The 25,540-nt window shown below is 48.5% G+C and overlaps 1 protein-coding gene and 13 non-coding genes across 14 annotated transcripts; all 14 read left to right on the forward strand.

The window, feature by feature from the left end:
• The first annotated feature begins 7,892 nt into the window (after positions 1 to 7,892).
• Positions 7,893 to 7,974, forward strand: Trnal-uag (transfer RNA leucine (anticodon UAG)). The gene has a single exon. It is a non-coding gene; the product is annotated as a tRNA-Leu (tRNA).
• Positions 7,975 to 19,280: 11,306 nt separating this feature from the next.
• Trnal-uag (transfer RNA leucine (anticodon UAG)) lies at positions 19,281 to 19,362 on the forward strand. Its single transcript has one exon. It is a non-coding gene; the product is annotated as a tRNA-Leu (tRNA).
• A 72-nt stretch (positions 19,363 to 19,434) lies between these two features.
• On the forward strand, positions 19,435 to 19,516 carry Trnal-uag (transfer RNA leucine (anticodon UAG)). The gene has a single exon. It is a non-coding gene; the product is annotated as a tRNA-Leu (tRNA).
• A 73-nt stretch (positions 19,517 to 19,589) lies between these two features.
• Positions 19,590 to 19,671, forward strand: Trnal-uag (transfer RNA leucine (anticodon UAG)). The gene has a single exon. It is a non-coding gene; the product is annotated as a tRNA-Leu (tRNA).
• A 73-nt stretch (positions 19,672 to 19,744) lies between these two features.
• On the forward strand, positions 19,745 to 19,826 carry Trnal-uag (transfer RNA leucine (anticodon UAG)). The gene has a single exon. It is a non-coding gene; the product is annotated as a tRNA-Leu (tRNA).
• A 73-nt stretch (positions 19,827 to 19,899) lies between these two features.
• On the forward strand, positions 19,900 to 19,981 carry Trnal-uag (transfer RNA leucine (anticodon UAG)). Its single transcript has one exon. It is a non-coding gene; the product is annotated as a tRNA-Leu (tRNA).
• A 74-nt stretch (positions 19,982 to 20,055) lies between these two features.
• Positions 20,056 to 20,137, forward strand: Trnal-uag (transfer RNA leucine (anticodon UAG)). The gene has a single exon. It is a non-coding gene; the product is annotated as a tRNA-Leu (tRNA).
• A 73-nt stretch (positions 20,138 to 20,210) lies between these two features.
• On the forward strand, positions 20,211 to 20,292 carry Trnal-uag (transfer RNA leucine (anticodon UAG)). The gene has a single exon. It is a non-coding gene; the product is annotated as a tRNA-Leu (tRNA).
• Positions 20,293 to 20,365: 73 nt separating this feature from the next.
• On the forward strand, positions 20,366 to 20,447 carry Trnal-uag (transfer RNA leucine (anticodon UAG)). The gene has a single exon. It is a non-coding gene; the product is annotated as a tRNA-Leu (tRNA).
• Positions 20,448 to 20,521: 74 nt separating this feature from the next.
• On the forward strand, positions 20,522 to 20,603 carry Trnal-uag (transfer RNA leucine (anticodon UAG)). The gene has a single exon. It is a non-coding gene; the product is annotated as a tRNA-Leu (tRNA).
• Positions 20,604 to 20,675: 72 nt separating this feature from the next.
• Positions 20,676 to 20,757, forward strand: Trnal-uag (transfer RNA leucine (anticodon UAG)). The gene has a single exon. It is a non-coding gene; the product is annotated as a tRNA-Leu (tRNA).
• Positions 20,758 to 20,830: 73 nt separating this feature from the next.
• Trnal-uag (transfer RNA leucine (anticodon UAG)) lies at positions 20,831 to 20,912 on the forward strand. The gene has a single exon. It is a non-coding gene; the product is annotated as a tRNA-Leu (tRNA).
• A 72-nt stretch (positions 20,913 to 20,984) lies between these two features.
• Trnal-uag (transfer RNA leucine (anticodon UAG)) lies at positions 20,985 to 21,066 on the forward strand. Its single transcript has one exon. It is a non-coding gene; the product is annotated as a tRNA-Leu (tRNA).
• Positions 21,067 to 21,422: 356 nt separating this feature from the next.
• Positions 21,423 to 22,738, forward strand: LOC119449199 (uncharacterized). The gene has a single exon (XM_037712380.2). It carries the CDS (start codon positions 21,438 to 21,440, stop codon positions 22,371 to 22,373), a length of 936 nt encoding a protein of 311 aa, XP_037568308.2. The 5' UTR covers positions 21,423 to 21,437; the 3' UTR covers positions 22,374 to 22,738.
• Positions 22,739 to 25,540: the final 2,802 nt, after the last annotated feature.

The raw sequence follows: 25,540 nt of genomic DNA on the forward strand, positions 1-25,540 counted from the left end.
TGCCTTTGTGTAGTGAATATTATGTGCAACCCATTGCATATAGCGATCACTGCTTGGTAACTGCCACCTTTGGGAAAAGGCAGATAAAACACACCTTTACCTGGGACCTTTGGAAATTGAACGCGCAGTTGTTGGATGACGATGGTTTCGTTGACGCTGTGGCGAAGGAACTAGAAAGCCTGATTTCAGTCGAATTAGCAAGCTTCGCCATTAAATGGGAAGAATTTAAACAGAAAGTAAAAACAATGGCTATTGAAAGAAGCAGTGTCCTTCGGCATAACCTGAAACAGGCAGAAACGAACCTTCGCCAGCAACTGCAATTTTTCATCATGCATGGAAAGTGTCCAGCCTGGTGTGTATGTCAACGAAATAAAGGAAGTAAAAACCGAACTCGAAAGGATAGACTCTGAGAAGTACAAAGCGGCCGTTGTGCGATCAAGGTCTGAGAAGCTGTGGGCGGGAGAAGCGCCAAGAAAACGAGCCCTCTCAGACGGAAAAAGGTACGCGTGTCGGAAGGAAATCCGCCAGATAGCTAAAGGCAATGATATCACGTCCGACCAAAACGACATCAAGCAAGTGATCGCCGATCACTTCAAAGCCTTCTTGAGTCAACCACGTGAACCTAAAGATGGCTACCAGATGGAATTACTTTCATTGATGCCAAAGCTAGATGAAGAAGTTAAGACACGGCTTGAACATCCCATTACCCTGAGTGAGATAGAGTGCGCAATAGACGAGTTGGCCCCCGGTAAAGCACCTGGGCCTGATGGCTTAGGGGCCACTTTCTATAAAACTTTTAAGTCTGAGCTGGCTCATGTCCTCCAACTAGGTATTAGCGAAGCGTACGACCGGAAAAGATTGCCCTTGTCTTTCACAACATCGCATATCGTACTAATCCCGAAGAGTGATGATGAAAAGAAGCGTTTGTTGCCTGGCTCATATCGCCCGATAACTCTAGTCAACGTTGACTATAAAATATTCACGAAAGTTTTAGCAAAACGACTGCAAAGTGTCATCAAAACACTGGTAGGGCCGCACCAGACTTGTGGCAATTAAAGGTCGCAGTATTACCACAAATGTATGTACACGTGGCTCGAAGTGTGCTAGAGTGTTGCGATGCGATTGGCGATTACGTCGCGATGATGCAGATCGATTTGGCAAAAGCCTTCGACCTCGTCTCGCACAAGGCTCTAGTATGCATATTTGAACACACGAATGTTGGCAGTGTGACAACGGAAGGTGTCATGATGGCGTACAAAAACTGCTCAACGCGAATTATTGTTAATGGGGAGCTCACCGATAGCTTTCGTGTGCTCTCGTCGGTGCGCCAAGGATGCCCGCTTTCGCGCCTTCTGTTTGCTGCTTATCTCGAGCCACTCTGTTTGGCCATTAAAAACAACGACCGCATAGCAAGCTATCGACTACAGGCAGCACATGTAAAAATATTGGCGTATGCCGACGACATCGCGATTTTCTGCACAGATAAAGCCAGCATTAAAGAGGCAACTGCTGTAGTCGAAAAGTTTTGCGATTCAGCTGGAGCCCAGATAAACTGGGATAAAAGCTATGGCTTCTGGCATGGGAGTTGGGAAGACAAGCCGGAGACCTTTTCTCGAATGAATTGGTCAAGGTTGCCTACACAGTACCTGGGGGTGCCTCTCGGAAGTTACCGTAAGGCCGAACCGTACTGGCTCGACCAAGTTTCGAGAGCAAAGGAACAGGCTGACGGTTGGAGAGGAAAGCAACTGTCAATGTTTTCTAGAGCCACTGTTTGTAACCTTTTTTTAGTTTCTAAGATATGGTATGTCATGAATGTGTTGTGTGCTGCGCGGGTAAGCGTACAAAAAATTCACCGCATTTTCGCTACTTTCATTTGGGCTTCTACCTGGGAGAGGACGAGTCGAACAAATTTGTTTATCCCGGTCAAGAAAGGTGGGCTTGGTCTAGTTCACTTGTTTTTGCGACAAATTGTGTCACGCTTTGTGTTTCTGCGGGATCAAAATGATCTCTTTCTTCGGACACTAATACAAGTACGGCTGGGTAGACTTCTTCCGGGATTTGTTGTTTCGTCGGCTCAGAACATGCCGGGAACCTTGACTGGGTACCTGCGTGAAGTGGTGCTGGAGTATAGGATGTTGAATGTGCGTTTTTCGCAGCAGTATCTGTCCACCGTTACAAAGAAAAAAATTGTACAGAGATCTTGTGGACACGCTGCTACCTGTACCTTTGTACCGTTCGCCACACCGTGGAGGCCCCGGACAGGACGTTTTAAAAAGAGTCAAGAAAATGCCAGTACGACCATCAACTAAGTCTTTCTTTTTCAAATTACATACAAACACACTTCCCGTTAAGACCTGGCTTCATAGCAAGGGTATTTTCATCCCCTGGACAACCGACTGCTTTTTATGTAAAAAACCAGAAACAATAGAACATGTTTTCCTAGATTGCTGGGACCCGATCTTTCACTGCGACGTTCTGCAGAGAACGTTGAAGAAACAGTTACCTCTAGACCCGTATGGAATACGCTTCTTGCCAATAGATACCTCATAGGAAGTACCGTATACGACCTCATTATGGTCCTGGGCCTACACGCTATGTGGAAAACTCGCATGCAATTTGAACATGCAGACTTGGTTGTAATACCGGTGCGAGAACACTTCATTGAGAGTGTTGCTTACGTGAGAGACGCTTACAAATCACTGCCTGATCCACCACAATGGATGTATGTACTGGATGACCTGGTGGCGCTGAAAAGATTTTAGTGCTGTGTTGGCCAAAGTGTGGCTGGCACGTTTTATCATTTGTAACCCTTGATTTTGTACGTCGACGACGGCAATAAAGAAAAAAAAAGTAGCGTGGCCGAGCGGTCTAAGGCGCTTGTTTAAGGCACCAGTCTCCTCGGAGGCGTGGGTTCCGAATCCTACCGCTGCCATATTGTGTCACTTTTTTTACGTGCGTTCTTCGGCAAAAGGCGCACGCGACCGTCACTCGGCAGGGGAACAGTGGTAGCGTGGCCGTCATTCTGCTTCCGGCTTCCGAGCTGAACGGTTGTAGGATCATGGCCTCTTCCGGGGCAGCGACAGCGGTCACATTTGGCCACGGAAACAGGACCAACGATGACGACAAGGAGTACCCGTTTATTCTGCCTCAGCTGCCTAAAGGACGAGTGGCAATTCATACCGTGTTTTTGCACGGTGATGTGCGTGCTAGACCCTACAAGGTAGAGGATTTCAGGGACGCCCTACTGCCGACGGGCTTGCTACCTGACGTGGCATGCATAGGGGCGTACCAGATTAATCACGTCTGGGCGGTGACCCTCAAGGATGCGACCGCTACGAAACGGCTGGTGGACCTCAAAGAATTGCAGGTGAAGGGACGACCGTGCGTCATCGTCGACCCGCAGGACCAGCAGGTGAAGGTTAGACTTCACTGGCTGCTGTACGGTGTTGCCGACGAGGACGTCCGGACGGCGTTCGCGGCTTTTGGCAAGGTGGAGGAGGTGAGCCGGGAGAGGTGGCGGGTCCACGGCATGGGGGACAAAACCTCAACCACACGAACCGTCCTCCTGAAGCTCAAGAGCTGCGTCAAGGTGGAGGACCTTCCGCATCAGGTCCGCGTCGGCGGGGAATTGGCACTGGTGGTTGTTCCTGGCAGGCCCATGCAGTGCCTGCGCTGCCAGGGCACGGGACACGTTCGCCGTGAGTGCAAGGTCCCCCGATGCTCCCGGTGTAGGCGTTTCGGCCACGTTGACGATGACTGCGTCAAGTCGTATGCCGCCGCGACAGGTCCAGCAGTGACCGACGTCGTGGCAGAGCATGTCATGGACGTGGTTGAGGCGGAGGACGCCGCTGAAGGAGCAGGAAGCTTGGTGACCACCGCGACAAGCAGTGGCACGTCGACCGGAGGTGCGGAAGACAAGGTGGCTGATGCTGCCGAGAAGCCAAGAGAGCGCGTACAGGTCGAGACCGCCGAAGGCCAGGTGACGGGAGGCGGTAGTGAAGGCGCCCCCGACGACAACACCATGGCAATGCAGCAGGACGAGGCCGTCAACGACGGCGACCGGCCAGCGACACCCAGGGGCCCAGTCAAGCGCCCGCACGACGAAACTAACCGGGACGAGGGTGCAGGAAGCACCAGCGAGGGGCCGCCGACGAAGACGCCTCTTGGGAGACGCATGGGCTTCAAGCCTAAGCCGAATGTCCCGACCGAGAAAAAGCCTGGGGACAATGCGCCACCGACGAACAACGCCGGGAAGCCGCAAGGACCCGGAGGCGGCTAGCCAAGGGCTAGTCGTGAACGGTAAGCACCATGCTCCGGGCCTACCTTTTCTTTAGTCCAAGATGGCTGAAATTCCGTCCCTTAGTATTGCCACATTAAATGTGAGAGGGTTGGCGGCTAGTCGTAGGCAGTGTCAGCTCCTACGGTTGGTCACTGAACAAGACATTGACGTACTAGCCGTCCAGGAGACTAAGGTGGACGGAGAGGGGAAGACCGGGAGCATGGTGCGGCAGTTCACGAATAGATATTTCGCGGTGGTTAGCCATGCGATAGGCACATCGGGCGGGTGCATACTTTTTGTGAAAAAATTGCCTAATCTAGTGATTGAAAGTGTATATTCTTGTCAGTCTGGCAGGATAGTTTTTTGCGATGTTGTTATGTGTGAAGCTGAGTTCCGCGTCATATGCATATACGCGCCGAATTCAGTGGATGAGCGTGCACTTTTTTTTCGAACCTTGTACAGTATGTACGTTGTGATAAGCGCGTAATCCTGCTAGGTGATTTCAATTGTGTGTTGAGCGCTAAAGATAGAGTCGGCAATACCGGTATGCGTGACAGAAGTAGTGACGTGCTATCAAATCTTATCTGTGAAAATGAACTTGAAGATGTATTTGAGTGTCTGGAAGATGGGCGCCAAGTGACCTTTACGCGTTTTCAGGGCAGTAGCCATGCGCGACTGGATCGCATGTATATCTCCTTGGATATGATTCCAACATGCCATGGTTATTGCGTTTTACCAGTGTCGTTTTCCGACCACTGCCTAGTCAAATGCCATGTAGGTATAGAAAAAAGGCGAAATGCTTTCGATTGGGATAGGTGGAAAATGAATGCGTTATTACTAAACGATGAGCCATTTGTACAGGCAGTACGCAGTATGGTTACTGAACTACGCGAAGGTACAGCTGAAACAATCGCAGATAAGTGGGAATGTTTTAAACAAAAGGTTAAAATGAAAGCCTTAGAACGATCGAGCTGCCTAAAATTTGAGAGGGGAATGAAAGAAAAAGGGTTGAGGACACTGCTTAAGCAGCTGATAACGCTTGAATGTCGAGATCCCGGTGCGTACAAAGATGACGTGCGAAACGTCAAAGAAAAGCTCGAACTGTTCGACAAGGAGCGTTATCAAGGTGCCATTGTGCGCGCACGAGCAGAAGCGCTAGCGGCAGGGGAGACGCCCACTAAAAGGGCGCTTAGTCTAGAGAAGACGCATGGACGACAAAGCCATGTAGATAAGATTTCAATAAATGGCACTGTGGTTGAAGACAACGAAAGCATAGGTCGCGCCTTTTTCGACTACTACCAGTCGCTCTTTGCGCTTCAGGAAGCAAATGTAGAGGCTTTTAAATCTGACTTTCTCCACCGCATGCCGCGATTGGGTGAAGACACCAAAGAGCGACTGGAAGGCAAAATAACCCAGAGGGAAGTCGAGAAAGCAATTGACGATTTGAACATGGGCAAGTCGCCGGGACCTGATGGTCTCAGCGCGGCGTGGTACAAGGCTTTTAAAAGCGAACTGGCCCCTTTGATAGCAGACGTCTTTAATGACGCATATGAACAGAAATCCTTGCCACCTTCCTTTGGAAAAGCGCACACCATACTAATCCCTAAGAGCGATCAAACAGATAAACTGAGGTTCGTGACATCATATAGACCAATCCCACTAACAAACGTCGATTACAAGATATTAATGAAGGTTTTAGCAAGTAGACTTCAAGGCGTAATCAAGGATATAGTAGCAGACCACCAAACTTGCGGCATCAAGGGGCGAACTATCTTTTCGAACATCCATAAGATGCGGTGTGTTCTCGAGTGCTCTGACATCACCTATCGCGGCGTTGCAGTTCTTCAGCTCGATCTCGAGAATGCGTTCCATTGTGTCGCTCATGTTATTTTGTTTGCCATCTTAGATCATGTTAACGTCGGTTCCATCATCACTGAGGGCGTGGCCTTGGCGTACCAGAACTGCACAACAAGATTAATTGTTAATAAGTCACTGGGGGCCCCCATTAACATCATGCGTTCAGTGCGCCAAGGCTGCCCCCTCAGTCCGCTTCTGTTTGCTATATATATCGAAGCAATGTGTCTGGCAATTACGGAAAATGAGACAATACGCGGTTTTAGACTAGCAGCGACAGAAGTGAAGCTGCTCGCGTATGCAGATGACATTGCAGTGTGTTGTACAGACAAACCGAGCATAACGGAAACAATTAATGTAGTGAAACATTTTTGCGATGTAACTGGCAGCCGAGTAAATTGGGGCAAATCCCTCGGGCTGTGGCACGGGGAGTGGCCGTCTGCTCCGGACCACTTCGCGAACGTCAACTGGGTCAAAACTCCGCCAAGGTATCTCGGGGTTCCCCTAGACTGCTACAATAATAGCGATGAATACTGGAGGAGCCAAAGTAAAGAAATGAAAGGAAAGGCAGACAGATGGGCAGGCACTAACCTGTCCATTTTTGCAAGAGCGACTGTGTGTAACATGTTTTTTTATTTCTAAGTTGTATTACGTCATGCAAGTGTTGTTTTGTTCTCGAGCAAACGTGCAAAGGCTGCACAGAGTGTTTGCTGTTTTCATCTGGGGTTCGACATGGGAAAGGTGCAGCCGAACAAACTTGTTCAGAAGAGTGAAGGACGGGGGTGTGGGCTTGGTTCATCTTTTTGTTAGACAGCTGGTAAATCGATTTTTGTTTTTTCGCGATGAGCATGACCCCTTTCTGCGCACTGTGTGCCAGCTCAGGTTGAGCGACGCATTGCCGGAACATGTAGTTAGTGTGGAAAGCATGACCACAACACTGCGTGGGTATTTCAAGGAAGTGGTCGACAGTGTACGCTTCCTCTCTGTGCGATTTTCAAATGATTACCTTTGTGAAGTGAAAAGGAAAACACTGTATAGAGATCTTTGTGATGTACTATTCCCAGTGCCAATTTACAGAGCCATATACAATGAAGGACAGGATGTGCTTAGACGTGTAAAACGCATGCAGGTACCACCAGGCGTAAAAACCTTTTTCTTTATGCTACACACCGGAACGCTCCCCGTCAAGACTTTCATGAAAGAACGGGGTTGTACTGTACCATGGGGTTCGCACTGCTTGATCTGTAAGCAGCCCGAAACCATAGACCACGTTTTTTTGTACTGCTGGGAGGGGGTTTACTTCTGGGATGTGTTACAGCGAACCCTCAAGAAACAGTTGCCGCTGGACCCCCATGGGATACGATTTCTGGCATGTAGGGATGATGACGGGGTCCCTTAGGACCTTGTCATGTTAAATGCGCTCCACTGTCTATGGCGGGCACGATTGGCGGGGTACCATTGTGATCCTGACGCTAGGCCCGCGCGCATTTATTTCAAAGAATGTATGGCCAGATTTATTGAAGTGCAGAGAATGCAAGAGTGTGTACCGGATTGGCTGTCAATGCTAGAACCTTTGACAACCATGAAGGAATTTTAATGTGACAACGCCTGCCCAACAAGGACGGGCGGCTTTTGTTTTTCCCTTGCTTTTTTTTTCTCTTGTATCATGTACAATTGCTTCCGAATGCGATTTTTCAATGTGTGCACATTAGTTTGTTCTCTGTCACGTCGAAGACCGGCAATAAATAAAAAAATAAGTGGTAGCGTGGCCGAGCGGTCTAAGGCGCTGGTTTTAGGCACCAGTCTCCTCGGAGGCGTGGGTTCGAATCCCACCGCTGCCATATTGTGTCACTTTTTTTACGTGCGTTCTTCAGCAAAAAGCGCACGCGACGGTCACTCGGCAGGGGAACAGTGGTAGCGTGGCCGAGCGGTCATTCTGCTTCCGGCCCCCGAGCGTGACGGTTCGTGAATCATGGCCTCTCCCGGGGCAGCGACAGCGGTCACTTTTGGCCGCGGAAACAGGACCAACGACGAAGAGAAGGATTACCCTTTTATTTTGCCGCAACTGCCTAAAGGACGAGTGGCTACTAACACCGTGTTTTTACACGGGGATGTACGTGCGAGACCATACAGGGTCGAGGACTTCAGAGACGCCCTACTGCCGACGGGCTTGCTGCCTGGCGTGGTATGCATAGGGGCGTACCAGATCAATCACGTGTGGGCGGTGACCCTTAAGGATGCGACTACCACGAAACGGCTGGTGGCCCTGAAGGAACTTCAAGTGAAAGGGCGACGGTGCGTCATCGTCGACCCACAGGACCAGCAGGTGAAGCTTCGACTTCACTGGCTGCTGTATGGCGTTGCCGACGATGACGTCCGGGTGGCGTTTGCGCCTTTCGGCAACGTGGATGAGGTAAGCCAGGAGAGGTGGCGTGTCCAAGGTATGGGGGACAAGACCTCTACCACGCGGACCGTGCTCCTCAAGCTGAAGACCGGCGTCAAGGTAGAGGACCTTCCACATCAGGTCCGCGTCGGCGGAGAACTCGCTTTGGTGGTCGTTCCCGGTCGGCCTATGCAGTGCTTGCGTTGCCAGGGCACTGGGCACGTCCGGCGAGAGTGTAAGGTGCCGCGCTGCTCCCGTTGCAGACGTTTTGGGCACGTCGACGCCGACTGCGTGAAGACGTACGCTACAGCGACAGGCCCAGCAGTGAGTGAAGTGGCAGCCGAAAATCTGATGGATGCAGCCGAGGCTGAAGACGCCGCCAAGGGAGCCGGAGACCAAGTGCCGCCAGCGAAAACAAGTACCGTGACAGTGCCGGTGGGCGCAGAAGCCAAGGTGGACGAAGCTGCTGAGCAAGTGACTGGGCCGCCACGGGTCGACACGGAAGCTGTCCTTCGAAAGGAAGGTGCGAGTGAAGGCGAAAGCGATGACGAAGATTCAGAAATGGAACAGAGCGAGGCTGCCAACGACGGGGACCGGGCTGCTAGTCTCGGTGCAACCTTCAAGCGCCCCCGAGACGACGCCGGAGACAAGGATAACGCAGCATCCAGCACCGGGGATGGGCCGCCGGCAAAAGCGCCTCTTGGGAGGCGTTCGGGTTTCAAACCCAAACCGAATGTTCCGCCCGAGAGAAGGCCTGTGGACAAAGCGCAGCACACCACCAAAAACGCCGGGAAGCCGGGCGGCTCCGGAGGCGGCTAGCCGAGGGCTAGTCGTGAGAGGTAAGCACCATGCTCCGGGCCTACTTCATTCTTTAGTACAGCATGGCACCTGACCCGTCTCTCAGCATTGCCACACTAAACGTGCGAGGCTTGGCGGCTAGCCGTAGGCAATGTCAAGTACTACGGTTGATCACTGACTACGACATAGACGTTTTAGCTGTCCAGGAGACCAAGGTAGACGGGGAGGAAGAGACCGGGAGCATGGTGCGGCGTTTCACGACTAGATATTATGCAGTCGTGAGCCACGCGGTAGGGACGTCCGCTGGATGTGTCCTGTTTGTTAAGAAGTTACGAGACCTGGTTGTTCAAAGTGTGTTTTCATGTCCGTCGGGAAGGATTGTTATTTGCGATTTTGTGTTTTGTAAAGTTGAATTCCGAGTTATATGCATATATGCGCCAAATGGGGTAGAAGAACGTGCATTATTTTTTTCGAGTCTTTTTCAGTATATTAGCAGTGAAAAGTGCATGCCTTTGTTGGGGGATTTCAACTGTCTTTTGAGTGCTCGGGATAGATGCAATAATGGTGGTATCCGCGATAAAAGCAGTCATATATTGTCTAGGCTGATCAGCGAAAGTGAACTGGACGATGTATGTGAGTGTCTGGAGGGGGAGCGGGAAGTGAGGTATACGCGATTTCAAGGCAGTAGCCATGCGCGGTTAGACCGCTTGTACATGTCACAGGACATGATTCCAAAGTGCCACAGTTATTCTGTTGCACCTGTGTCGTTCTCCGATCACTGTTTGGTGATGTGTACCATAGGAATGAAGAAGAAGAGTCAATCTTTTAACTGGGACCAATGGAAAATGAATGCCTTACTTCTAAAAGACGCGCCATTTGTAGACGCAATTCATGAGGCCGTTATGGAAGTAAGCGATGAATGTATTGAAACAATAGCAGAGAAATGGGAATGGTTCAAACAGAAGGTAAAAATGAAAGCAATAGAAAGATCTAGCTACTTAAAGTTTGAGAGGGAAATGAAAGAACGAGACTTACGAAAGATACTTAATCAGCTGATAGCGCTGGAGTGCGAAGAGCCAGGGGCGTATAAGCAAGATATGCGAACCATCAAAGAAAAAATCGAACAGTTGGACAAAGAACGCTATCAAGGTGCGATTGTGCGAGCAAGAGCAAACGCATTAGTAGCGGGGGAGACGCCCACCAAAAGGGCGCTTGGACTTGAAAAAGCTCATGGTCGACGTAATCATGTCGATAAGATCTCGTGGAATGGCACACTCGTCGACGATAATAAGAGCTTAGGCCGAGCGTTTTTAGAGTATTACCAGTCATTGTTTGCATATCAAGAAGCCAATGTAGATGAGTTCAAAAGGGTCTTTCTCAGTCGCATGCCGCGATTAAGTGACGACACGAAGGTCCTATTAGAAGGCAATATAAGAGAACACGAAGTCGAAAAAGCAATAAATGATTTGAACAATGGCAAATCACCCGGACCTGACAGTCTGAGCGCGTGTTTTTATAAAGCCTTCAAGAAAGAACTGTCGCCCCTGCTAACAGACCTGTTTAACGCCGCGTATGTGAACAAAGCTTTGCCGCCTTCTTTTAGTAAAGCGCATACCATCTTGATACCTAAGAGTGACAAAGCGGAGAAACTTAGGCTCGTGACATCTTATAGGCCGATATCTTTAACCAATGTCGACTATAAGATTTTCATGAAGGTTTTGGCAGCCAGACTTCAAAGCGTCATCAAAGAAATCGTCGCAGACCACCAAACGTGTGGGATCAAAGGGAGGTCAATTTTTTCGAATATTCACACGATGCGGTGCGTGCTCGAGTGCTGTGACATCACTTACGATGGCGTCGCAGTGCTCCAGCTTGACCTAGAGAAAGCTTTTGACTGTGTGTCTCATGATATTTTGTTTGCCATTCTGGATCACGTTAATGCAGGTGCCATCATCACTGAGGGAGTGGCATTGGCGTATCAGAACTGCACAACACGCTTAATTGTGAATAAATCATTGGGGGCCCCCATTAACGTCATGCGTTCTGTGCGTCAAGGCTGCCCCCTCAGTCCTCTTTTGTTTGCAGTTTACATTGAAACGATGTGTTTGGCGATAACTGAGAATGATCAAATACGAGGTTATAGCTATAGACGCGCCATTTGTAGACGCAATTCATGAGGCCGTTATGGAAGTAAGCGATGAATGTATTGAAACAATAGCAGAGAAATGGGAATGGTTCAAACAGAAGGTAAAAATGAAAGCAATAGAAAGATCTAGCTGCTTAAAGTTTGAGAGGGAAATGAAAGAACGAGACTTACGAAAGATACTTAATCAGCTGATAGCGCTGGAGTGCGAAGAGCCAGGGGCGTATAAGCAAGATATGCGAACCATCAAAGAAAAAATCGAACAGTTGGACAAAGAACGCTATCAAGGTGCGATTGTGCGAGCAAGAGCAAACGCATTAGTAGCGGGGGAGACGCCCACCAAAAGGGCGCTTGGACTTGAAAAAGCTCATGGTCGACGTAATCATGTCGATAAGATCTCGTGGAATGGCACACTCGTCGACGATAATAAGAGCTTAGGCCGAGCGTTTTTAGAGTATTACCAGTCATTGTTTGCATATCAAGAAGCCAATGTAGATGAGTTCAAAAGGGTCTTTCTCAGTCGCATGCCGCGATTAAGTGACGACACGAAGGTCCTATTAGAAGGCAATATAAGAGAACACGAAGTCGAAAAAGCAATAAATGATTTGAACAATGGCAAATCACCCGGACCTGACGGTCTGAGCGCGTGTTTTTATAAAGCCTTCAAGAAAGAACTGTCGCCCCTGCTAACAGACCTGTTTAACGCCGCGTATGTGAACAAAGCTTTGCCGCCTTCTTTTAGTAAAGCGCATACCATCTTGATACCTAAGAGTGACAAAGCGGAGAAACTTAGGCTCGTGACATCTTATAGGCCGATATCTTTAACCAATGTCGACTATAAGATTTTCATGAAGGTTTTGGCAGCCAGACTTCAAAGCGTCATCAAAGAAATCGTCGCAGACCACCAAACGTGTGGGATCAAAGGGAGGTCAATTTTTTCGAATATTCACACGATGCGGTGCGTGCTCGAGTGCTGTGACATCACTTACGATGGCGTCGCAGTGCTCCAGCTTGACCTAGAGAAAGCTTTTGACTGTGTGTCTCATGATATTTTGTTTGCCATTCTGGATCACGTTAATGCAGGTGCCATCATCACTGAGGGAGTGGCATTGGCGTATCAGAACTGCACAACACGCTTAATTGTGAATAAATCATTGGGGGCCCCCATTAACGTCATGCGTTCTGTGCGTCAAGGCTGCCCCCTCAGTCCTCTTTTGTTTGCAGTTTACATTGAAACGATGTGTTTGGCGATAACTGAGAATGATCAAATACGAGGTTATAGCTTGGCAGCCACAGAAGTCAAGCTCCTGGCATATGCAGATGATATCGCCGTGTGTTGTACAAACAGAGAAAGTGTAACGGAAACAATATGCGTTGTGAAACAGTTTTGTGATGTGACGGGCAGTAAAGTGAACTGGGGTAAGTCCCTCGGATTGTGGCACGGAGAGTGGTCCTCGGCCCCGGACAATTTTGCGAATGTGAGCTGGGTGAAAACCCCTACCAAGTATCTCGGCGTTCCCTCGGACAGCTACAATCAGAGCGAGGAATACTGGACAAACCAAATAAAAGAAACAAGAGAAAAAGCAGACAGGTGGAAAGGCATCAACCTGTCCATTTTTGCAAGGGCAACTGTATGCAATATGTTTTTCATTACAAAGTTGTGGTACGTCATGCAGACGTTATTTTGTTCAAGGGTAAACGTACAAAAGTTGCACAGAGTGTTCGCCGTTTTTATCTGGGAATCTAGCTGGGAAAGATGTAGCCGAACAAACCTGTTCAGGCGGGTGAAGGATGGTGGCCTGGGCTTGGCGCATCTTTTTGTACGACAGCTTGTCAATAGATTTTTGTTTTTTAGAGATGTGCGTGATCCTTTTCTGCGTACGGTATTACAGCTCAGATTAAGAGCTGCGCTGCCGGCACTGATTGTTAGTACCAATAGTATGCCAGGAACGATTCGCGGCTATCTTAAAGAAGTAGTCGATAGTGTGCGCTTTCTTTCAGTGCGTTTTTCTTTCGAGTATTTATCCGGTGTGAAAAGAAAGACATTATATAAAGATGTGTGCGATATTGTATTTCCAGTGCCATTATACAGAGCGATATACAGTGGAGGACCAGGACAGGATGTCATTAAACGGGTGAAAAGAATGGAGGTGCCTACTGGGGCAAAAACATTCTTTTTTAGGCTACACACAGGAACACTGTCAGTGAAGACATTCATGGAAGAACGCGGCTTCCTTGTACCATGGGGCCCACACTGCTTGATTTGCAAGCAACCTGAAACTGTAGATCATGTGTTCTTGCATTGCTGGGAAGGTGTCTACTTCTGGGACGTCCTAAAACGGACAATCAAGAAGGAGTTTCCGTTGAATCCGCATGGGATCAGGTACTTACCGATTGAGAATGAGGACGGGGTTCCATACGACCTAATTATGCTCAATGGCCTCCACTGTTTATGGCGGGCACGAATGGCTGGGTACCATTGCGACCCAGATGCTAGGCCTGCTCGTACTTATTTTCGAGAAAGTATGTCTCGTTTCATTGAAATTAAGAAAATGCAAGATTGTGTACCCGATTGTCTGTCGAGGATAGAACCTCTGACAGCTTTAAAAGAATTTTAGTTTGACAACGCCAGTCCATGTTGGATGGATGGCTTTCATGTTTTTCAGTATGTTCTGTGGGTGTTCTTTTGTGATGTCTGTTTCTATACTGTGTGCATTGTACATTGTCTTAGACCGGCAATAAAAAAAAAAGCGTGGCCGAGCGGTCTAAGGCGCTGGTTTTAGGCACCAGTCTCCTAGGAGGCGTGGGTTCGAATCCCACCGCTGCCATATTGTGTCACTTTTTTTACGTGCGTTCTTCGGCAAAAGGCGCACGCGACCGTCACTCGGCAGGGGATCAGTGGTAGCGTGGCCGAGTCATTCCACTTCCGGCTTCCGAAGTGAACGGTTGTGAAAGCATGTGCTCCCTCGGAGCGGATACAGTGGCCAATGGCCGCGGAATCAGGTCTTCTGACAATCCGGCTGAAGATTGCCAGGTTGTTTTGCCGCATCTGCCCACAGGTGAATCAGTTTTGAATACCGTTTTTTTGCACGGTTGCCTTAAGGCAAGACCTTTTCGATGCGAGCATTTCCGCGATGCACTCGACCGTCTTTCGCTGTTGCCGGAGGTGGTTGCCCTCGGGGCATACCAAATGAATCACCTGTGGGCAGTAACGTTCAAGGACGAAGAAGGAAAAAAGAAGATACTGGCTGCAGACGCCTTCAATGTCAAGGACGAGCGCTGTATGGTTATAGACCCCTGCGACCGAGGCGTTCGTCTGAAGCTTTACTGGCTACTTCATGGGGTACCAGATGACGATGTTCGAAATGCACTTGCCGCCTTCGGAAAGGTGACAGAAATCAACAGAGAAAAATGGAAAGTTAAAGGCTGCTTCGATAAAGGGTCGACAACGCGGTCCGTAACGTTGAAGTTGAAGGTGGGCGTTACCATCGATGATCTGCCTCATCAGCTGCGTGTCGGTCAAGACTTGGCACTCGTTCATGTCCCAGGCAGAGCTCCGCTCTGCCTTCGATGCCACGGCATCGGCCATATACGTCGCGAGTGCCGTGTTCCACGTTGCGGGCTCTGTCGTCGTTACGGCCACGACGAGACCCAGTGCGTGCGCTCCTATGCCAGCGTAACAGGCCCGGCTCGGAGAGATTTGGTTTCCGAGCACATGATGGACGCAGCCGATGCAGAAGATGCCACGCGAGGTCATGGCGACGATGGGAATGCGGAGGCCCCAAAGCCTCTACAAGCACCATGTGACAACGCCAAGGAATTGAGACGCGAAAAAGACCCTGCGCGTGTTGCTGCCGCAGCGAACCCAGAAGCGCTAAAGGGAGACACAATCAAGACCCAAGGCACCGACGGCTCTCTTCCTGAAAACGCGAAAGCCACAGAGGATGCCATCACCGAGGTCGACATGGCAGAAACTGGCAGCGGTCCTGTAAAGAGGACGCGAGAGGAGACTGGGGACACCATGGCGAGTGGTGTTTCAGAGACAACAGGGGAACCTCCCACAAAGGCTGCAACTTCCAGACGGCAGTCTTTCAAGCCAGTGCCAAACTTTACGCCAGACCGACGGACTAATTCCACGCCGCCGCCTTCTTAGCGGCGGCAACCCCCCCCCCTCCCCCCCCCTTTTTTTTTTCGCTCACGGAAAGGGGCGTTCTCGTGTTTTTTGTCTGGAAGTGCAGCGATCATGGAGCCTACTCTCACCGCGGGGTCTGCATGTTTGATGCGAAGATGTGAGTAGGCTATTGGCAAATTTTTCTTAATAGAGATGGCAGCTAGCTTTAAGCATGCCCTGCGTGTCGCGACCTTCAATACGAGAGGCCTTTCTGCGCGAAGAAGACAATTACAACTAAATCGAATTCTTTTAGAAGATGATATTGATGTGTTAGCGGTCCAAGAGACCAAAATCGAGAGTGAAGAACTAACTGATCGAATGGTTGAAGTCTTCCGCAACAGATACAATGTGTGTGAGTCACGCCGTTGGTAGGGCTGGTGGCTGTGCTATCTTTATTCGAAAGAGCCTTGGAATCATTGAATCTGTGTCTTCTTGTGACAATGGCCGACTAGTTATTTGTGATTTTCTTTATGCTGAAATTCCCTGGCGTGTAATTTGTGTCTATGCACCGAATAGAATCTTTGAGCGAGAAAGTTTTTTTAGTACCATGCGACCCTGTCTAGAAAGTGAAAGAAGTGTATTACTGCTTGGTGACTTCAATTGCGTATGCAGACCCGAAGATAGATCAAATAGTAAAGTTTATAGCGATAAAAGTGCAGAATTATTGCATCGAATGATTGAGGATAATGAACTCGAAGATATAGCTTTAGTGTTGACGCATGAAGACCAAGCAAAATACACCCATTTTCAAAATGTATCTCATGCCAGATTAGACCGAATTGATGTCCCTTTTGTTTTAGTGTCTTTATGTTCCCATTATGATACACAGCATGTGAGCTTTAGTGATCACTCTTTAGTCATACTTACCATTGGTACAAAAAAAAGTGTCAAAGTTTAACTGGGAATTGTGGAAATTCAACAACAAATTACTACAGGATGATTTTTTCGTTGCAAAGATCAAGGAATATATAGATAGCATGCGGTTGAATCAAACTTGCAACTTTATGATGCTGTGGGAACAGTTTAAATGCGACTTCAAGGTCGCCGCTTTGGAAAGAGCAAGTGTTGTGAGGCAGAAAGAAAGGCAGTAAGAAAAAGAACTGCATAGCGAGTTAGACTATATGGTTAACGTAGAAAATGCTAAGCCTGGGCTGTTCTCGAAAGAAATTAAAAGTAAAGGCGAAGCTCGATACCATAGAAGCAGAAAAGTATCGTGGCGCAGTGATAAGGGCGAGGTCCGAGCGGCTATGGATGGGAGAAACGCCCACAAAACGCGCGCTATGTGACGAAAAGAAACATGCAGTATCAAAAGAAATTAACGAAATCAGTTTCCACAATGACATTACTCAAGACGGTGAACTGATACAGCTTGCCTTTGTTGAATATTATAGAAGATTATTTAGCCATAAAACATGCGATACTGAACGGTTTTTAAGCGAATTTCTGCCGCTTATGCCTAAGCTTTCTGACGAAACAAAACAGTCACTGGAAAGGCCAATAACAGTCGCGGAAGTTGAGCAGGCGATAGACGATCTCAGTCCTGGCAAATCTCCTGGTCCAGATGGTCTCGGTGCCGCCGTGTACAAATTCTTCAAAAGGGACATGGCAGAGTCCCTACATCGAGTTATAGAAGAATGCTACGAAGAAAAACTAACACCACCATCCTTTCGAACATCCCATGTGATCATGATTCCGAAAACTAATGACCCGGTGAAACTGCTTTCTGTGGAAGCATACCGACCAATAAGCTTAACGAATACTGATTACAAGATCTTTATGAAAGTTTTGGCTCGCCGTTTCCAAAGTGCTATCAAGTCCCTTGTAGGTCCACATCAGACTTGCGGAATTAAAGGAAGAACAATTCTTACAAATATTCACGTAGCCAGAACGGTTCTTGAATGTTGCGACGCTATGCAGGATCGAGTTGCAATGGTTCAACTGGATTTGAACAAGGCTTTCGATAGAGTTGTGCATGAAATTCTGTTCCTCATCCTGAAGCACGTCAATGTAGGATCTGTAATTCTAGACGGAGTGAAAATGGTCTATGATAAATGTACAGCGAGACTTGTCATCAATAAGAAACTAAGTGAAATGATTCGTGTTGAAACATCTGTAAAACAAGGCTGCTGTTTGTCATCCCTCCTCTTTGATCTTTACCTGGAACCCTTTTGTTTAAAAGTACTTGCAAATCCGAGTATTCGAGGCTACACTTTCTTCAACAGTGAAGTTAAAATCCTCGCATATGCGAATGATATAGCTGCATTTTGCGCAAATGAAGAAAGCGTGTACGAAGTTGTAGAAGAGGCTAAGAATTTTTGTAGAGCAACAGGAAGCATGATAAGCTGGAATAAATGTCTTGGGTTCTGGCATGGCAGCTGGGAGAGTGCTCCAGACATGATGTGCAACATAAAATGGAGCACAACTCCCGATAGCTATCTAGGAGTTCAACTAAAACACTATAAGGACAGCAAAGACTTTGGGCAGATGAAGCAAGAAGAGTTAAATTACAAACAGAAAAATGGGGGGGTCATAATTTTTCTATGTTCTCAAGAGCAGCCGTTTGTAATATGTTTTTGATTGCTAAAGTGTACTATGTGCTCCAGGTATTAAGCATGACTAGGGTTTCTGTACAAAAACTGCACAGAGTGTTTGCAGTCTTTATCTGGGGGTCGACTTGGGAGCGCATGAGTCGATGCAACCTTTTTCATAAAGTTAATAACGGGGGCTTGGGGCTATCGCACCTGTTTTTTAGGCAGATTGTGACGAGGTTTTTCTTTTTGCGTGATCAAGCTGACGTATTTCTTCGAACTGTAATCCAAGTGCGATTACAAGATTCCTTGCCAGACTACGTTGTATCAACCTTTTTTTTTTCGGCCAGCGTTGTTATCTGGCTACCTACGCGAAGTTGTAGCGGCTATGCAGATTCTCAAGGGCAGATTTTCCTATGAATACTTATCGTCTGTGACACGTAAGCGATTATACAAAGACTTACTTGATGTTTTTTTTGTCAATTCCTGTGTACCGCGGGCTGTACCAGCTGGGCTCAGAGCGCGACGTCCTCAAGCGTGTTAAGCGAATGCCACTGAAAGCCTCAATGAAATCCTTTTTTTTCCAAGTACATACCGATACCCTCCCTGTAAAACCATGGCTGCAGAGCAAAGGCCTCTTCGTTCCATGGTCTGTAAACTGCCTAATATGTAGAAAACCGGAAACAATTGAACATCCTTTTCTTGATTGCCATGACGCGATGTTCCTATGGGATGTGCTTCAAAGGACTTTAAAAAAGGACCTACCTTTAAGCGCTTTCGGTATTCGTTACTTACCTTGTGTGGAACCAGAGGGTGTACCAAGTGATATGTTCATGGTGATGTGTATGCACAGTGTCTGGCGAACAAGAATGGACGTCAGACATGCACATTTGAGTCCAAGATCGGCAAGAGATTATTTCATTGAAGCTGTTATCTACATACGAGATGTATGCAAGGCATTAGATGATCCTCCAGAATGGATTACTGTTTTTGATCTTTTGGCCAAAATCAAGCCATTTTAAAACTCGCGAACTAGCCGAGAGGCTAGGGATTTCCCTGTTCTTTTGTTTGCAATTGCTGTTTCTGTGAAATGTTGATCACAAGGTAATAAAGAAAAAAAAAAAGGTAGCGTGGCCGAGCGGTCTAAGGCGCTGGTTTTAGGCACCAGTCTCCTCGGAGGCGTGGGTTCGAATCCCACCGCTGCCATATTGTGTCACTTTTTTTACGTGCGTTCTTCGGCAAAAGGCGCACGCGACCGTCACTCGGCAGGGGAACAGTGGTAGCGTGGCCGAGCGGTCTAAGGCGCTGGTTTTAGGCACTAGTCTCCTCGGAGGCGTGGGTTCGAATCCCACCGCTGCCATATTGTGTCACTTTTTTTTACGTGCGTTCTTCGGCAAAAGGCGCACGCGACCGTCACTCGGCAGGGGAACAGTGGTAGCGTGGCCGAGCGGTCTAAGGCGCTGGTTTTAGGCACCAGTCTCCTCGGAGGCGTGGGTTCGAATCCCACCGCTGCCATATTGTGTCACTTTTTTTTACGTGCGTTCTTCGGCAAAAGGCGCACGCGACCGTCACTCGGCAGGGGAACAGTGGTAGCGTGGCCGAGCGGTCTAAGGCGCTGGTTTTAGGCACCAGTCTCCTCGGAGGCGTGGGTTCGAATCCCACCGCTGCCATATTGTGTCACTTTTTTTTACGTGCGTTCTTCGGCAAAAGGCGCACGCGACCGTCACTCGGCAGGGGAACAGTGGTAGCGTGGCCGAGCGGTCTAAGGCGCTGGTTTTAGGCACCAGTCTCCTCGGAGGCGTGGGTTCGAATCCCACCGCTGCCATATTGCGTCATTTTTTTTTTACGTGCGCTCTTCGGCAAAAGGCGCACGCGACCGTCACTCAGCTGGAGAACAGTGGTAGCGTGGCCGAGCGGTCTAAGGCGCTGGTTTTAGGCACCAGTCTCCTCGGAGGCGTGGGTTCGAATCCCACCGCTGCCATATTGTGTCACTTTTTTTTACGTGCGTTCTTCGGCAAAAGGCGCACGCGACCGTCACTCGGCAGGTGAACAGTGGTAGCGTGGCCGAGCGGTCTAAGGCGCTGGTTTTAGGCACCAGTCTCCTCGGAGGCGTGGGTTCGAATCCCACCGCTGCCATATTGTGTCACTTTTTTTTACGTGCGTTCTTCGGCAAAAGGCGCACGCGACCGTCACTCGGCAGGGGAACAGTGGTAGCGTGGCCGAGCGGTCTAAGGCGCTGGTTTTAGGCACCAGTCTCCTCGGAGGCGTGGGTTCGAATCCCACCGCTGCCATATTGCGTCATTTTTTTTTTACGTGCGCTCTTCGGCAAAAGGCGCACGCGACCGTCACTCAGCTGGAGAACAGTGGTAGCGTGGCCGAGCGGTCTAAGGCGCTGGTTTTAGGCACCAGTCTCCTCGGAGGCGTGGGTTCGAATCCCACCGCTGCCATATTGTGTCACTTTTTTTACGTGCGTTCTTCGGCAAAAGGCGCACGCGACCGTCACTCGGCAGGGGAACAGTGGTAGCGTGGCCGAGCGGTCTAAGGCGCTGGTTTTAGGCACCAGTCTCCTCGGAGGCGTGGGTTCGAATCCCACCGCTGCCATATTGCGTCATTTTTTTTTACGTGCGCTCTTCGGCAAAAGGCGCACGCGACCGTCACTCAGCTGGAGAACAGTGGTAGCGTGGCCGAGCGGTCTAAGGCGCTGGTTTTAGGCACCAGTCTCCTCGGAGGCGTGGGTTCGAATCCCACCGCTGCCATATTGTGTCACTTTTTTTACGTGCGTTCTTCGGCAAAAGGCGCACGCGACCGTCACTCGGCAGGGGAACAGTGGTAGCGTGGCCGAGCGGTCTAAGGCGCTGGTTTTAGGCACCAGTCTCCTCGGAGGCGTGGGTTCGAATCCCACCGCTGCCATATTGTGTCACTTTTTTTACGTGCGTTCTTCGGCAAAAGGCGCACGCGACCGTCACTCGGCAGGAGAACAGTGGTAGCGTGGCCGAGCGGTCTCGATTCCACTTCCGGCCACCGCCGTGAACGGTCGAGGAATGTTTCGCTCCTCTGGGGCGGTGTCAGCGGCCATGTTTAGCCGCGGTAACAGGAATGCTGCCAGTGCCAACCAGGATTACGAAATCATTTTGCCTCCTCTTCCAACTGGTCGTATTGTTTTAAACACTGTATTTTTTCATGCGGATGTTCGAGGAAGACCCTACCGAGTAGAAGACATCCGAGATGCTCTTAGGCGTTTGGCAATGCTCCCTGACGTTGAAGCGTTAGGGGCATACCAAATGAACCACGTGTGGGCGGTCACGCTCAAGAATACGGAGGCAAAGAAGAGACTGCTTTCTGCAACCGACGTTTCCGTGAAGGACCGCCGTTGTGTCGTTGTGGACCCGAACAACCAGGACGTTCGACTAAAGCTCCATTGGGTGCTTCATTACGTAGACGACGAAGACATACGGACTGCGCTTGCACCCTACGGTAAGGTCACCGAAGTGGCAAGAGAGCGATGGCGAACGGAAGGTTTATCAGACAAAGGCTCTACAACGCGCATTATCAGCCTTCAACTCAAGGCAGGGTATACAAAGGAAGACATTCCACATCAACTACGAGTAGCAGGAGACCTGACGTTGGTAGTAGTGGCCGGAAGAGCTCCACTCTGCCTACGGTGTAAAGGAACCGGTCACATACGACGCGAATGTCGTGTCCCTCGGTGCGCACTGTGCAAACGCTTTGGCCACGCTGAGGAAGACTGCGTGAGGACTTACGCGAAGGTCACAGGGCGCTCTGCGTGGGACGACAATGCAGAGCTACAAATGGATGAATTGGAAGCTGAGGAAGTTGCCACCAGCAAGACCGGAGAACCCGAGTCGGAGGAAACGCCCCCTTCGCTGCAGTCGCCCAATGCAGACGAGAAACAGGATAACGACAAGCAGGTTGTACAACCTGTACCGTCTCCTGTGACGACAACCAGTGCTTCCAGTAGCTCAGTGGAAAAAAATATGAGCCAGCCGACGCCTTTGGAAAAGTCCGAAGACGTTGACATGACGGATTCGAAGATCGGCGCAGGGAAAAGAACACGTGAGGAAACAGCAGCAGGGAATGGAGCCTCAAACGAGCCCAGTGCCGGCGAGCCACCCACTAAAGCGTCCCAAGGGCGCCGCCCGAGCTTCAAGCCGAAACCCAACGTACCGCCGGACCGTCACATTCCAGGGGGCTCGTAGCCCCCTGTTTCAGAGAAGCCTGTCTCATCCCCCTGGTTCAGGCGCTACGCATGCAAAAAGTGAGGGAGGACAAGCTGAGGGGCTTGAACCCCAGTGCCTTGTTGATAAGGCACTCATGGTGTGTTCGCCCGTGGCAACCGCAGAAACATCAGCTACGAGTGAATTTTCAGTGTCCCACAGAACGAGGTGAGCGCCATGCGACCTGTTTGATCACTCTTATAAATGGCAGTAAGACTTGACGAGCCCCTTAGCATAGGCACGCTAAACGTGCGAGGCCTTTCTTCAAGGCGTCGACAGTATCAAGTGAGCCGTCTTTTACTGGAGAATGACCTCGACATCGTAGCGATTCAAGAAACGAAAGTCGAAAGCCAGGCTCAGACAGACCGCATGGTAGGACCATTTACTCGACGCTATTATGTATGTGTTTGTCATGCAGTGGGGTCGTCCGGCGGATGTGCCTTGTTATTACGTAACTCCCTAGAATCGTAGTAGAGACTGTGACTGTGTGTAAAACTGGACGGTTAGTTGTGTGTGATTTCTTGTTCTCTGCTTTGAAGTGGCGGGCCATTTGTCTGTACGCGCCCAACAGAGAAACCGAGCGCTACGATTTTTTTGAAAGCATTGCATCCTTTTTAAATAGCGACAGGATAATTCTATTCCTGGGTGATTTTAACTGTGTGTGTTCTGCTGCCGATAGAGCATGGAACGAACCAGTACGCGACAACATTGCCATGAAATTAAGGACGATGGCTCAGGACCACTCTCTCGAAGATATCGGTCATATTCTAGCTGGCGGTAGACGGCCACAGTTCACTCATTTCCAACGTGCAAGCCATGCACGCTTGGATAGAGTATACATATCTGCAAATATAGTGCCGTTATGCCAAGATTACAACGTCAAACATGTTTCGTTCAGTGATCACAGCTTGGTTATGATTTCCTTAGGAGCAAAGCGCAAAGGGCCGTCGTTCAGCTGGGCACTTTGGAAGTTTAATGACAAGCTTCTGCACAATGATAACTTTATTAACAAAGCAAAAGAAAGTATAGAAAGAATTCTGTCTAAAACGGACAGCTTTATCGCTGAGTGGGAGCTGTTCAAACAAGAAATAAAGATCAATGCAATCGAGGGAGCATGCGCAATGCGACGCAGTGAAAGAAACAAGGAAAATGTACTCCGTAGTCAATTGGGCTACTTGCTGAACGCAGAAAGCCTACAATCAGGGGCATTGAATAATGAAATTAAAGGAATAAAAGACAAACTGGAGGCTATAGATGTCGAGAGGTATAAAGGGGCCATTGTTCGCGCTCGTAGCGAAAGATTGTGATTGGGAGAAAGGCCGACCAAACGCTCGTTGACGGACGAAAAAAGTTATGCCGTTAAAAATGAAATAAAAGAAATACAATATGAGGGTGCCATAACAAATGACAAACGGATAATTGAACTTGCTTTTGTAGAATACTTTAGAAATCTGTTAGGTCATAAAATGAAAATTGCAACCGGCTTTGAAAATGAATACCTTCACTTAATGCCAAGATTAGACGATGATGTGAAGACGCGTCTTGAAGCAGATATTACCGCGCGTGAAATTGAAGAAGCAATTGATGAATTAACTGTAGGGAAATCTCCAGGTCCGGATGGTTTAAGCAGTTCTTTTTACAAAGCTTTTAAAGAAGATCTGGCAAAAGCCCTGCATTGTGTAATAACCGAAGCATATAAAGAAAATGTAGTGCCCCCATCTTTCAAGTGCTCTCACATTGTATTAATCCCAAAAACAGATGACCCGGTCAAGCTCTTATCGGTCACGTCCTATCGACCGATAAGCTTAAGCAACGTTGATTACAAAGTATATATGAAAGTACGAGCAAAAAGATTACAAACCGTGATCACAGCTTTGGTAGGACCTCACCAAATTTGTGGAATCAGAGGACGCTCGATATTTACCAACATTTATGTTACCAGAAGTATTCTTGAATACTGCGACGATTTTTCAGAACGGGTGGCTATGTTACAACTTGACATAGAAAAAGCTTTCGATCGCGTATCCCATGAAATTCTATTTAGTCTTTTGGAGTATATTAATGTTGCGTCTGTGATTACTACTGGTGTGCAAATGTGTTACACTCACAGTTCAGCTAGCATAATTGTGAAAAAAACTGTTAGCGAAAGCTTCAGCGTTCAGTGTAGTATCAGGCAAGGGTGCCCATTATCATCATTATTGTTCGCAATTTTTCTCGAACCTTTCTGCCTAAAGATTCTCAACAATGATAAAATATACGGCTTCAGATTGCTCACAAGCGAAGTGAAAGTACTGTGTTATGCTGACGACATAGCAGTCTTCTGTGACGACAAGGAAAGCGTTAAGGAAAGCGTTAAAGAAGCATAGTTATTTTGCTCGCTCACGGGCAGTGTAATCAATTGGGAAAAACGTTTGGGCTTCTGGCACGGACCGTGGGTCAACACTCCAGATTACTTCGCTAACATGAAATGGACTGTGACACCTAGTCAAATATCTCGGAGTGCCTCTAGAACACTACCACGATACCACCCAATACTGGAACGAAGAAACCAAACGTGTTAAAGAACAAACTGATAAATGGGGTGGGCGCGATTTCTCCGTTTTCGCGCGCGCTACAGTTTGCAACGTGTTTTTAGTCGCAAAAGTGTGGTATGTTCTTCAAGTGCTATGTATGTCTCGTGCCAACGTGCAAAAGTTACACAGAGTCTTCGCAGTGTTCGTCTGTGTTCGTGTGGACATGGGAAAGAACAAGTAGAACAAATTTATTTCGATCAGTCCGTAGCGGAGGACTAAGTTTAGTGCATTTATTTCTCAAGCAAGTTGTATCAAGGTTTATTTTTTTTGCGCGACCAAAAGAACGGATTTCTGCGAACAATTTTGCAATTACGATTGAGTGACGTAATTCCTGAATTTATTGTATCGTGTACCAGAAAAGAAAGATGTGTTCGCGGCTTTCTTCGTGAGGTTGTTATGTCGTTTAGAATGCTAAAAGTTAGATTTTCAATGGCGTATCTAAGTAATGTGTCAAAAAAGCGTTTATACAAAGATGTTATTGACATTATGTTACCAGTGCCTCTATATCGTGCCATGTACTGTGTGGGCTCCGAACGTGACGTGTTGAAACGTGTTAAAAGAATGACAGTCCGATCC

Source organism: Dermacentor silvarum, chromosome 4 (assembly GCF_013339745.2).
Source record: "Dermacentor silvarum isolate Dsil-2018 chromosome 4, BIME_Dsil_1.4, whole genome shotgun sequence".
Classification (NCBI taxonomy): Eukaryota; Metazoa; Arthropoda; class Arachnida; order Ixodida; family Ixodidae; genus Dermacentor; species Dermacentor silvarum.